At 33.3% G+C, this 14,653-nt stretch overlaps 1 protein-coding gene across 1 annotated transcript in view; it reads right to left on the bottom strand.

Moving 5' to 3' along the window:
- The window catches only part of LOC6046111, a 98,106-nt gene that overhangs the window by 18,554 nt on the left and 64,899 nt on the right, over positions 1–14,653 (bottom strand). The window contains 1 exon segment of the mRNA XM_038257065.1: positions 9,956–10,178. Coding sequence (XP_038112993.1) covers positions 9,956–10,178 — 223 coding nt within the window.

The raw sequence follows: 14,653 nt of genomic DNA, 5'->3' as shown, positions 1-14,653 counted from the left end.
TTTTTACTTCTCCTTTCTACATTTCCCTTAAGAAAGATTTGTTCCCACTCGGCTAAACCTGTAGTGGAACGTTATTCTCGTCGCAACAACAAACATAAGGTTTTTGAGATATTTGGTAGTCTTTGAATAGAAAAAGTGACTTTAAAAACATGAACAAATTAGAAAGGCAAAATGTAATGCTAGGATGTAATAAAATATGCCAAATACTACCAAAAACAAAGATAAACTAAACAAGATAAATGAAAATTAAAATACTAAAAATAAAACAAGAAAAACATAAAAAAAAAGAGAAATGAAGTTTTTTTGTAGAACAAAAGTTGCTCAAAATGACCATTTACAATAGTAAAAAAGTAAAATCTTTCCCAGTTCCTGAGGGGAACACCCTTGAAGAGTATCGGGGCCGGCATTTACAAAGCGGATTCAGTGGCAGTTTCATTCTCGACTTAATGTTAACATGTTAAGGTTAATGTTAACATTCCATAGGTCGCCTCCCTAAGGTGTCGTGATAAGGTCCAGTTTGTGACGATACACTACCTTCCCTTTGCTAAGCAATCGATTCCAGAAGGGAAAAGATCACTAGTTGTGTTGGTCCGAGCCGGGATTTGAACCCCGATCTACCGCTTACGAGGCGGAAGCGTTACCACTGGAATACGTGGCTCGGTCAGAAGACCATTTACAATCATCTTTCAAAAATTATATAATACAAATATTATTTTAAAACTTTGCAAAATATAAATTTGAAAGGTTCATTTAGTATATTTTTGTAATGTTTAACTATTTTACGTGGAACAAAAAGTTAACCCTCTACTGTCCTTTTTTTGATTTTTTTTATTTGTCCAGTGTTCAGAAGGTCATTTTGTTATACAAAAAACTTCACTTCTCTTGTTTTATGTTTTTCTTGTTTTATTTTTAGTATTTTAATTTTCATTTATCATGTTTAGTTTATCTTTATTTTTGGTAACATTTGGCCTTTTCTACCACATCCTATCATTATATTTTGCCTTTCTAATTTGTTCATGTTTTTAAAGTCATTTTTTCAATTGTTTGCCATTATCAATTAACATTTAAATTGTAAAAAATGCGTAGAGGCATATTATGAGACACTACATTAAATTATTGCATACTTTTTTAATTTATAATATAGGAAATGTTAGCAAAAAACACAGCCAAAATTGACCCATAAAAAATTACATTTTTAAAAACATTGGCAAAATCACATAAAACAAGCCAAATATCTAACCCCAAAATTATCTAAAATTTGAAGAGTACTTTTTTACTATGCCTTTGAAGGATCAAAAATTGGTTGAAAAATGGATTTTTGGCGATTTTTTAGATCGAAGCCCGTCTAAAGCCACCTTTTTTTGGGTTGTAGAGGATTGGAAAAATTAAAAAAATAACATTTGGATTTTTTTTTAAGATTTGCAATGGCCTTAAAGAAAAAAAAATAAACATAACTTGAATCATTGTTGTATTTCACAACTTCTAAGAATTGTGGGAAAATGTATGTTGGTCAAGTTTTCTCGTTTGGTATAAACTACTTAATTTTTGAAACCTTTTTATAATTATTAAAAAATAATTTGTTGCAAATTATTTCAATATTTGTAAAAAGTTTTGAAGCCCAACTGGTTAACGAATAGTTTTTCACTTTGTTTGTTTTTTTTTTAACGAACAGTTTCTGGATTTTATTTGAAATAAATACTACAGGAGTTTCCAACTAATTAGAATCATGGATATACATTTTTTAACAAATAAATTAAAATTATAGAGGGTTTTTGGCTGCAAAAAGCATTTATGGGAAAGGCCTTAGACCTTCAATCACAAGCTTCTAAAAAGCGTTTTCACCTAAAATGGAATCAAAACTATTTAAGTATGAACAACAAGCAAAATTCCATCAATAGTTTTTCTACCAGAAACATGTTTTCGTTGTTGAAATTTAGCTCTATTTTAACAATGTTCTGAAATAAAATAAAACAGAATCATTTGATAAAGAAAAAAAATTAGAAAATCTGTGCAAAGTCAATGCCACAATAATGAAATGCTTGAAATTAGTAAAAGGAAGATGAAAATTGCAATTATTCAAAACATAATCATATTTTTAAATTATTTTTTCTACTCACATAAAAAGAAGAGCTTCGATGAAATAATTGTATGAGTTCATAGAGTTTGAGGCAGGTAATTTTTTTCACAATATTTTATGAAATAGTATAATCATCTTTTATGTTGTTTGTAATTCCATTTTCCATAAATACATGTCCAAGGATAAACACGTTTTTGTTTCCTGAACACACTTAATGGTACCTTATTTGTCAAAGTTTTTCCCTCCAGCTTTTCCACTAATGCTAAAATCGATTCTCATTATCAATAATAATTTGACTTCATTGGAAGGGAAGCAACCTGGAACAAATATGCATGTCCAATCGACATCAAATTATCAAAATGGACTCCATTCATGGTTCCAATGTTCGAACACCATCGGAGCCCATAAATTGTACTGACTTTTGTCATGCCATCTATTCGAAAACTTCCGACAAGACACATCATCGCCTCTTCATTACAGAACCTTCGACATGGACATGCGGTGGCTCTGCCCTTGGTCTAATCTAATCACAAAGTGGCATTGTTTCATCTGGATCCTATTGAAGCCCACCTGGTTAAGCCGTTTCCGATGCCCGTTTCCCACATAGAACAAAACGCCGCCCCTTTTGCTGCAGTTACTCTTCGTTGCACTCTTGGAGCAAAATCCAGCCAACCCAGCTGAAGCAAAAGGCAATTAACCTTGAACCTTTGAAGGCAACATCGACCAGAAGAGGCAGCGCCATGAACCCTTTTTCCTTCCCTGATGGCAGCGCGCTTGCGAACGGCCAATTGACCCGGGAACCACGATCCCGGCTACGATGGCCATGTGCACCAGGAAAGAGAGAGAGAGAAAGAGAGCTCCACCAATGCCATGGTTCTTGTCGTTGACAGCTGGCTGAGCTGGGCACAAATAGATTGTCCCCCCCTTTATTCTTCTTCTTCTGTGCTGCTTCGTTCCAGGCCGGAATCGATAGCGCACGACCGTGTCCGTCAGCGCCACACATGCCCTCGTTGCTGCTAAACTGCACTCCAAAAGTGCCCCGGAAATGTCTTTTCAAACGAATGGCCCAAGAAAATCGCTTCCAGGAAGTGCACGGTGGGAAAATTTTTGATATTTTTGAGTTCTAACAATTTGTTTGAATAAAAACGGACAAAAACTGTAAAAAAAACACACCGTGCTTCCGTTTCACATAGAAATAATAGAAGCCAACCCTATGGCTGGTCGATATAGATTCAACAAATAGGCCTATTTAGCATTCCGGAAAGAAAGCTTCCCCTGGCTGCCCACTTCTGCCACCATTACGGTGGGGCACTTCTAAACAAGGAAGGGGGTGGTTAAATTCTCGTCAGCTGTCAGTAGAGAGGGTGGTCGACAGGTGACATACATGTATGCATGATCCACCTGGTGCTTTGTGGGAAGAAGGATATTGTAATAATAATAAAGAAGGGCATAGGGAAAGTATGATAGGAAAAAACACACCCCGCTAGAGGGTTGTTGAAAGGAAAAATGGAAAATCTATTGACCGTGACTTCGAACAGTGTCACGTTCTTCGGGGATGTTTTGTTTGCGTCAAAGCAGGCGCATCGATATGGTTTCTATGCTGGCAGTGTGGTAAACAGGATAGAGAAAGTTATAGGTATTTTTAGTGTGTTATTGCATTTTCATGTAACCGATAAACAAATCGATATGAAAATGTTTTTCGGATGCATCATAGTAGGTAAAATGTCGGCAAGGCAAAGCTTTCTACTTATAGAATGGCACCAAACCAAAGATTATTCGCTTTTGCCCTATTGCTTTAAGAAGTTTGTAGCTATTTGATAGGGTTTATCAAAAATGTATCCCACAAAATTAGGGAAGGGATGTTGGAATTAATCGCCCCAACATTCTCCAGGGTGCTTTCTAAAGGATGGCTGGGTCAGATTTAGATTAGATAAGATTAGATTACTTTAAAAAAAAAAGTGGATTTTAATTAAACTTTAAATTAATTACCATTTTTAATTTTTTTTTGGCAATTTGGGAGCATTCAAAGCAGAAAAAGCATTACTTTTGCAAAAGGGCGCAAAAATGTGGTTTTGAAGTTATGATTTTTCAAGCTTGTGATGATCAATAGGAGCGTCTTTTATTACGTAACGCAAAAAAAAATGGATTTTTGGACCCCCTCACCCCCTCGTAACAAAATTTCCATACATTTTTTTTTTAAATGTATGAAGCGTAACACGGCCTCCACGAATCAAGAATAATATTTCAAAAGAGCCAATATTACGCTCTTTTGAAATGTTAGTCTTGATTCAAAAACTTCAAAATATTGTTCTTTAAAAGATCGAAAAATTTCACGAATGAGCAGTTCTCTAGGATTTCGGTCATTCGATTTTTTTTGTATTTTTTAATCCGACTGAAACTTTTTTGGTGCCTTCGGTATGCCCAAAGAAGCCATTTTGCATCATTAGTTTGTCCATATAATTTTCCATACAAATTTGGCAGCTGTCCATACAAAAATGATGTATGAAAATTCAAAAATCTGTATCTTTTGAAGGAATTTTTTGATCGATTTGGTGTCTTCGGCAAAGTTGTAGGTATAGATATAGACTACACTGGAAAAAAATAATACACGGTAAAAAAAATTTGGTGATTTTTTTATTTAACTTTTTGTCACTAAAACTTGATTTACAAAAAACACTATTTTTAATTTTTTTATTTTTGATATGTTTTAGAAGACATAAAATGCCAACTTTTCAGAAATTTCAGGTTGTGCAAAATCATTGACCGAGTTATGAATTTTTAATCAATACTGATTTTTCAAAAATCGAAATTTTGGTCGTAAAATTTTTCAACTTCATTTTCGATGTAAAATTAAATTTGCAATCAAAAGTACTTTAGTGAAATTTTGATAAAGTGCACCGTTTTCAAATTATAGCCATATTTAAGTGACTTTTTTGAAAATAGTCGCAGTTTTTCATTTTTTAAAATTAGTGCACATGTTTGCACAGTTTTGAAAAAAATATTTTTGAAAAGCTGAGAAAATTCTGTATATTTTGCTAATTCGGACTTTGTTGATACGACCTTTTATTGCTGAGATATTGCAATGCAAAGGTTTAAAAACAGGAAAATTGATGTTTTCTAAGTTTCACCCAAACAACCCACCATTTTCTATCGTCAATATCTTAGCAACTAATGGTCCGATTTTCAATGTTAATATATGAAACAATTGTGAAATTTTCCGATCTTTTCGAAAAAAATATTTTCGGAATTTTCAAATCAAGACTAACATTTCAAAAAGGCCAAACATTCAATATTACGCCCTTTTAAAATGTTAGTCTTGATTTGAAAATTTTGAAAATATTTTTTTCGAAAAGATCGGAAAATTTCACAATTGTTTCATATATTAACATTGAAAATCGGACCATTAGTTGCTAAGATATTGACGATAGAAAATGGTGGGTTGTTTGGGTGAAACTTAGAAAACATCAATTTTCCTGGTTTTAAACCTTTGCATTGCAATATCTCAGCAACTAAAGGTCGTATCAACAAAGTCCGAATAAGCAAAATATAGAGAATTTTCTCAGCTTTTCAAAATATTTTTTCAAAACTGGGCAAACATGTGCACTAATTTTAAAAATGAAAACTGCGACTATTTTCAAAAAGTCACTTAAATATGGCTATAACATGAAAACGGTGCACTTTATCAAAATTTCACTAAAGTACTTTTGATTGCAAATTTGATTTTACATCGAAAATGAAGTTGAAAATTTTACGACCAAAATTTCGATTTTTGAAAAATCAGTATTGATTAAAAATTCATAACTCGGTCAATGATTTTGCACAACCTGAAATTTCTGAAAAGTTGGCATTTTATGTCCTCTAAAACATATCAAAAATAAAAAATTAAAAATCGTGTTTTTGTAAATCAAGTTTTAGTGATAAAAGTTAAATAAAAATCACCAAATTTTTTTACCGTGTATTATTTTTTCCAGTGTAGTCCGTATCCATACCTACAACTTTGCCGAAGACACCAAATCGACCAAAAATCCTTCAAAAGATACAGATTTTGAATTTTCATACATCATTTTTGTATGGACAGCTGCCAAATTTGTATGGAAAATTATATGGACAAACTAATGATGCAAAATGGCTTCTTTGGGCATACCGAAGGCACCAAAAAAGTTTCAGTCGGATTAAAAAATACAAAAATTAAAATTGAAGAAAAAAGACCGATTTCGTAGAGAATTGCTCGAATGTTTCATGTTTTAACTTTGAAAATCGGACCATTAGTTGCTGAGATATCGACATTATAAATTTGAGGGTTGTTTTGGTGAGACTCCGAAAACAATCAGAAGTCCAACCTTCAATGTCGCTTAGGTAATTGTATAGCAAATTTTCTAAACATAAAAAAAAACAGAAATGGTCACTCATGGTCACCATTTTCAAAAATCGAAAAACTGCAAATATTTCGCTAAAATCAATTTCTCGGTGGCTATATCTTGACAACGGAACCCTTTATCAAAAAATCTGTAAAGTACTTTTCGATTGCAATTATAATTTTATATTTGTTTTTGCATTAAATTTCGAGTTTTTCAAAATCCTATAGCTCGTCGGCAGATTTTTGAGCATACTTCCCTATGGCTCAAATGTTGCAGGGGTTTGTCCTCTAAAACATATAAAAAAAAATCTCGAAAATCAAAATATACGTATTTTTGGGTAATTGAGTTTTGTGACCAAAGTTGATTAAGAAATCGCAATTTTTTCCGTGTACCTATTTTTTCTCAATGGTCCTCAAAAATACCTACAACTTTGCCCAAGACACCCAATCCGAAAATCCCTCAAAACTTACAGTTGTACCATTTTTGTATGGACAGCAGCCAAAATTGTATGGAGACGTGTATGGATGAACCAATGACACAGAATAACTTTGGTCATAGAGAAGGCCCCAAGTTTGAGCCAAATAAAAAAATACAAAAAAAATAAAAAATGATCGAAATCGGCCGATATCGTAGAAAATTGCTCATATATGTGTATATCCTTTCCAATCAGTTTGATGGCCGAGCGGGCTAACGCGCCAATTCTTACTGTTGGTACTGGGTTTGAATCCCGTCAGATGCTTTTTTTGTGTTTACAAAAATTGTACATGCAGTGTATAACATTAAGTGTTTTTTATCAAAGATGATTTGCATGCTTTTCTATGCGATTTTACCATCGATTTTTTTGCTGTATAGTTTTCAAAAACTCATGGCTTTTCGAAAAAATAGAAAAAGCTATTCTTATTTTGAAAGACAAAACCTTTAAAATTCTTGTCGATGACCGTTATATTTTATTGATGGAAAATGTTCAAAAATCAATTTACAGAACTTGAAAAAATACTTTAGTGCAATCAATTTGAGTACACAACAATACAAATTTTCAAAGAAAATTATCAAGTGTGCCCTCTTTATCTCAAAATTAACCTATACTATTAATTTATGCAAAATACTCAACATTTTTCAGATATCAATTTCTAGAACATGGGTAATTCTCCGCCAACTCACACAGCAGTTGCCCCGACCCCTCTTCGATTTGCGTGAAACTTTGTCCTAAGGGGAAACTTTTGTCCCTGATCACGAATCCGAGGTCCGTTTTTTGATATCTCGTGGCGGAGGGGCGGTACGACCCCATCAATTTTTGAACATGCGAAAAAAGAGGTATTTTTCAATAATTTGCAGCCTGAAACGGTGATGAGATAGAAATTTGGTGTCATTTGCTAAAAATTTTGGAACATGTCATTTTGTGGGAAATTTAATGTTCTTTTCGAATCTACATTGTCATTTTTTCATTTAGAACAAAATTTTTCATTTTGAAATTTCGTGTTTTTCTAACTTTGCAGGGTTGGTTTTAGAGTGTAACAATGTTCTACAAAATTGTAGAGCAGACAATTACAAAAATTTTGATATATAGACATAAGGGGTTTGCTTATAAACATCACGAGTTATCGTGATTTTACGAAAAAAAAGTTTTAAAAAAGTTACTTGTACTAAAATCCATTTCTATTGCCTGCAAAAATATAAAAATACTATTTATCGCAAAAAAAAACAAACGCATTTTTCAAAGAAGTTGAATTTTTTCTTCATGGATTTCTATGAAATATCAATGAATTTGCGTTTTTCAGTATGGTCGCTGCAAATATTTTTTGAAGTTTATGTCCCTCGACTCTGACCAAAGTCGAGGGGGGTGGGAGGACAAAAAAATAAATTTTTATATTTTATATAAATATTTTATTTTTTTGGGAAAAAAAAAGTTTTTATGGTGCAAAACATTGTAATTTCATAAAAAGTTCAAAATATTTTTAAACGAGCCGAAACAAGCTTAATATGATTATCAATGCAGAAAAAGATATTTTAGATTGTTTTGAGTTGATTAGATTTCCATTTGCATAGAAATTTTCCATTGGGGGAAACATATTTTTTGTCCCCTGACTTTTCTAACCAATTTTGGAGGGTAACGACCTAAAAAAATAAAACTCAAAATTGGTAGGAAAATCGTAAAACCTTTAAAATAACTTAAAATCTTGAAGATCTGACAACCCTATTCAATAATATTAGCACTTAAGTGGAAGTTTTGAAGGTGCGACAAACCTCTAAGGATCAGACAATATGAAGTTCAATATATTGAATTTATAGAAATAATAAATTAATATGAACCAACCATCTTGAGGTGGACTAGGGGAACAGCATCTAACTCCAGCGTGCCTCTAATGTTGGCAGGTCAGAACTTTGACATTTGATTAAAGCTAATTAAATGCGTTTTCAACTGAAATCGAGTGATAAATAGCTCAACAAGAAGTGAGCAGGCAAGTTTCTATCAAAAGTTTTGCAAAATTTAGTTGTTTAAATAGTGAAAATCAACTAATTGGATGGAGTTAGGAGCGAGAGCATAACCTGTCAAACATAGAATTTCCCCTAAATAGCATTTTTCAATTAAAATATCTGATAATTACAATTACATTACAAAAGCTTAAGAGGTAAGAATTTAAAATTAGAGTTAGTCGGTTAGTAAAAGCAATTCCATGATCATTATTGTTACATTTTTGTGGATGATATTTTATACAGATGATGAGAATTTTGATGCATAACGATATAAATAATAAAATAACAAAAAAATAACTCATACTTAATTAGTCGCTCTAATTATGCGGTTGGGGTTGATTTGCTAGGGAAAAGTTCTACTTCTACTGGAATTGTGAGTTTGTGTCGGCCGAACATCTGGATCAGGACTCCACGTCGCATTCCCGGCTCGTTCGGTCGTTGAGTTGAGTTGAGTATGCAGAGGGTACGATTAAAATATTGTCGTTGGAGCTTTTTCCGATCACAGTTTTGTCATTTGCTCCCATTTCCGGTAGGGGCCATCGTCCACTGCCAGGGCTCCTGTTGTTGGTTGTTGTTATGCGTGTGTTCGTTGATTTTTTTGTTTGTGTTTGATTTGTGCGCAGTTTCACCAGGATACGTGGTACGACGACGTGTGGTTTGCCCAGCAACGTGTGAACGTGACGTGTCACAACACAGGTAAGGGTGGGAACGATTGATGAATGTTGTGAAATAAATCATTCAATATTAGAAAAGGGGAGAGTGAAAAAATAAAGGGACGGACATAAACAATTGCGGGGAGTGCTGTCCAAATCATGTTGGGGAATGTTACGAAAAAGAAGGTTACGAAAGCAAGGTTTAAAAGTAAAATAAAACATTGAACCATTAAAAAAGGCAAACTAGTTAAATTTTAGAGTAATACTATTCATTACACTACAAAAGGCTAAAGCGTTATCTATACAATCATTAATCTTTACCTTAAATCCCAACATTTTAAAGAAAACACTCGAAGATCTACCCATAATATTTGAACCAAAAAAAAACTGACCTTCAAAGTCCTCGTCGTCCTCGTTGCGGCCGCGGCAGTTCTCGAAGTAAAAGCTGGGCAGATTCTCCAGCACCTTGTTGAGCGTTTGCTGCTGGTACTTGTAGCCCTCGCGCAGTCGTAACGCCTGGTGGGCGCTAAACTTGCGGATCTTGTTGCGCTGGAACACGTAGTTCTCGCGCACCCAGTTCAGCTGGCCCGTCGAGTAGTCCCGGACGCGTCGCACCTGCAAGGATCGGCAGGTTTTTGGAACAAAACACATTCGGGGAAGCAGACCAAAACGAAAGAACGTTGTTAGTGGAAGAGTGTCATTGATGGTACGATATTAATTTGTTGCAGCTGTGCTTCGGTTAGGAATGAATAAAATTTGATTCATTATTGCAAAATTTTGCTTCAAAAGTTTGGGTTAAAAAAGGAAATTCACAGCTGCGACAGACTAGCGATGAGTACCTGAAAATGGAGCGATTAATAGTATAGGGATTTTCAATCGTTTTTATAACACGAAGAATAAACTGCTATAAACTGAGGTGGATGTGAGTGCAGTGATGGCAAAAACTATAGATATATAGGACAAGCTGCGATCTGTGGGTTGTACACGATCCTAAAGGAACTCCAAGGCTGTTACGAAAGCACGTCTGCAACAAGCTTCGAAAACATCGTCGTTTCAAAAGCGAAATGTGAGCAATTGTGTACGAAATCGCTGTTTTTTTCGTCCAATTCGTTTGCCAATTGCAGAAATAAAAAAAATCGGATGACAAATTTGAAAAGTTTTGGTAGAAAATAATTTCCAATTTTAAAACCAGCACATATCCAACATCAAAATTACACATCAATTTTACTTTGAACGTTCGAGTATATTTTAAATATCCTCAGTAAAACAGTTAGAATCGGATAATCATGTTATTGGTTAGTTTCATAGTAAAAAATATGAACATCACTGAAAGCAATTTAAAATGCAATTCATCGCTATCGTGCTATCTTGTCGCACGTGCATTTTGGGCCGAATTGAGTTTTGAAAGAACGTCATTTTGTGTATAGCTCACAGAGAGGGATTTGGCTTATGACTTTCACAGATCCCCAACTTTCTCGGAACTTCGTCATTTTTGTGATCTCAGGTTAGAACGTATTTGACACAGGTACAAGGTTAAATACCGTAAGCAATTTTAATTATAACTCGGGACTCCAGCAACCAAACTCAACCACATTTCAGGACAATGCACAGAATCGTCAACCAAACAAAACGTGTTTGTTATTGTTTACATGGCGTGCTCTCAATTTTGTTTATTCGAAGTCAAACATTAAAACGCGTTATTCTCGGGACGTAAAAATATAAATAATGAAATACCAAACCTAAGGCTACCAACTCTTGCTGAGCAAAAATCCGTATACTATTTTTATTTTTTTTATTTTTGTTAAACGTTTAAAAGTTTGTTTTCACGAAAACATTTCTAGAGCTTTTATTGGAAAGGTCCTATAAATACAAGCACAACACAAGGTTTTCACAAGCTATAGAAAGCCTTTTGATCTTTTATTTGATAAATATGTTTTGTAAGGAATTTGAAAAGAACAATTATTGACAATCAAGTTTAAAGTGAGGAAAACCCGGAAAATTATGTAAGTTATCTCTTTAAAATCAAACTGACAGTTAAATAAAAATTTCTAATTAGCAAAAGCTTTGACCCAATCAAAAAAGTTGTTAAAAAATCCGTACAAATCCGTATTATGCGAAAAATTCCGTACAAAAATCCGGCCTGTTTAAAATCTGCGGAGAGGGTCGAAAATCTATACGGTAAGGAAAAATCCGTACAGTTGGTAGGGGACTATACATAAACCACGTGGACACTTTGTGGGGGTATGGCGATTGTCCACGCTCCATACAAAAAGTTTTTTTGTATGGACAATTGTTGGTTGAGATATCCAAAAAGTGTCCACGTGGTTTGTGGATGGTCCCTAGCCTTAATCAAACCATAGTTTCAGAATTTGCATGAAAAAGTGATTTAAAATGCATTTTACACTAGTTCAGTTGTTTTGCAATCATTAGGTTTCAAAATGTAAGATTTGACGAAAACAAAAATTTCAGCAAAAAAACTTTTGTGATAATGAACATTAAAAATTCTTAAGATTTTTAAATTAACCCAAACATGTTAAAAATGATTCTAAACGCATGGGAATGCACTTTAAATTGATTTAAATTGATTCAATTTTGAAGTTTTTGAAATTTTTTCCCCTGATGTTTCGGGCCAATTTTGAAGGAGGGACAAAAACTTTAAATACCAGCCTTAATTGTTGAAAAAAAAACTTCACAGGAGCATAACGCATTTTAAAACGCTTTTGTCATTTGAATGTTAATTTCTTTGTTAGCAAATTTCTGCTTTTGCATTTATTTTTTTCTGATGTTTTTAAATCATTTGGGGACTTACTTTTGACCATTTTTAAATTCTAGTCTTGAAATAAAAATTTTTAATGTTTCTTAGACAGTTTTATACGAAATTTTCTGAAATTTTCAAAATAAACATAAGAACCTTTGAAGTTGCGGTTAAACTTTTTAAGTAACTTAATCTTGAAAAACGCAGTTTATAAAATATGTATAAGACACCGAATCGATCAGAAATAATCCTCCAAAAAATACAAATCTAGAAAAGATATTTAAATTATAATCCACGAAATCAACATTTCAATGACGAAAGGGTTTTTTTTTACTGTTTTAATTAGTATACAATTATAGAAATTTGGCAGATCTTTGTAAAACAATATTTCTTGCCCACTGATTTTTTGGGCGAGAACCGATCGAAAAACGGATTTGTTCACAACTGGCGTCTAGAACCATTTGAAAACTAACCCAAGAATTTTTGATTAACTTTTACAAAGATTTCGAAAAAATCTTTTCGAATCTAAAAATAATTAGATAAAAAAATGTTTTTTTTTTTTTCAATTCAGGTTTTATTAACTCAGATTTTTCACTAGGGTTCATGCCCGTTTAATTAATAAAGTTGCAACAAATTTCAAAACATGATTATTGATTAAAAAAAGGACAACGTTAAACAAACTTCCACACAATTTAAGTAAGCTCCAAGCAACCTTTTTTTTTGAGCAAATTTGTTAAAACAAACAAGAAAAAAAAATGTGTGAGTATCAGATTCCAGTAATCTTGATTTTTGCAAATTTCGATTTTATTTTGTTTAGATAAAGAATTCTTCATTCTTTTTCTTCATGAATTCTATATACTAAAGAAGCAATTGCATTATCAAACAAAAATGTCATGTGAATATTCGAAAACCTGCATCATAAGAAGGAATTTACTGGCCGTGTCTTGTTCTGCTCTTATCGATAAAATTAAATATTTTTTTTTAATCTAGCGATGTTTCAATTAATAATTAGTAGGATTTTTTTTTTAAATCACAACAATTATACTAGCTATTGCACCATCCAAAACCCATGCGCAAAAGATGCCTATTTGGTCTTCTAAAATATAGCAGAAAATTCCGGAAATTGAAAAAACGTATTTTGTGATTTGTTGTTCTAGGCCCTAAGGCTCATACAATTTTAATTTTTTTTTTCAGGTTTCAAGTAAATGATTTAAAATTTTAGTTGTTTTTAACTTCGAATTAAAAAAATGATGAAAGATTTGCACAAATGCAAAATGCATTTTACATCAAAACAGTTATGCTACCATCAATTTTTTTCCAAATATACAAAATTCAACGTTTGTGGTCCTAAATAATCATTTTAAAATGTATTATGCATTATTTTCAACCGATTTCAAAGATTTTAAAAAGAAAATTTCAATTTAAGAAAATTGTTTTGCCCCCTCATTTTTTTTTTTTTGAAAATATTTAAACTTGGTAATGGCAAATCTTACAACTTCGCACTTTCATTTTACAACTTTGCCAAATACAGCCAATCGATCATAAAATTCCATCTCAACATAAGGTTTTTGAATAAACAAAACAAATTGTATGTAATTGTAATGTATGGGAATTAATTCGGAAAAACTAATAATGTGACATAGGGAATGCATAGACAAAGTTTCATCGTAAAATTTAGAATGTACACAAATAAACAGTTTTTTTTTTATTTCGCTGCAAATTGCTCACACCTCAACAACAGTGACCAACTGCCTTTTGTCAACAAACACAGCATAGAACTCAACTAGGTGAAGAAAAAAACAAAACATACATGGCTGCCATTATTGAAGTGTTTTTTTTTTCAGCCTCTCTCACTCTAGAAGCAACCGAAAAGTTGGCGCAGCACAGTTTAAGCTTGCAGTGCAGCACACTTTGCGCGCGGATTTTAGCACCGTTTTAGCACGAACTTGGGCGGATTTGGCAGAACCTGCTGCGTGGGGTTTTTCATTAAACTTTTTATTCCGTAACAACCCTGGCTTTTTTTTTTTATTTTGTTTTTTGATAAAAAGCAATCAAAGCCGTTCGAGCAGGTATGAATGATGAATATTTGCTTCTTTTTTTTGGCACGCATGTTGGTGGCAATACAACCACCAAGGATTCACTACGTCACACTCTAGGCTGCGATTTTGCGGGGTCCGTCCTCACGAGTGGGGACATCCCTCGAGTGTTCCCTCACACAATTCACGTCGCAACTAATGTCTTCAGCGCGCACAACGAGGAGTGTTCGATCTGTCTCTGATGCGGGGGATGCGCGCACAAGGTGTTTGTAACAAAAAAGACCATGTTTTGATGGTTG

This window comes from Culex quinquefasciatus, chromosome 2 (genome assembly GCF_015732765.1).
Source record: "Culex quinquefasciatus strain JHB chromosome 2, VPISU_Cqui_1.0_pri_paternal, whole genome shotgun sequence".
NCBI lineage: Eukaryota > Metazoa > Arthropoda > Insecta > Diptera > Culicidae > Culex > Culex quinquefasciatus.
The sequence above is the reverse complement of the archived record's forward strand: the minus strand, read 5'-3'. Positions and strand labels throughout refer to the sequence as shown.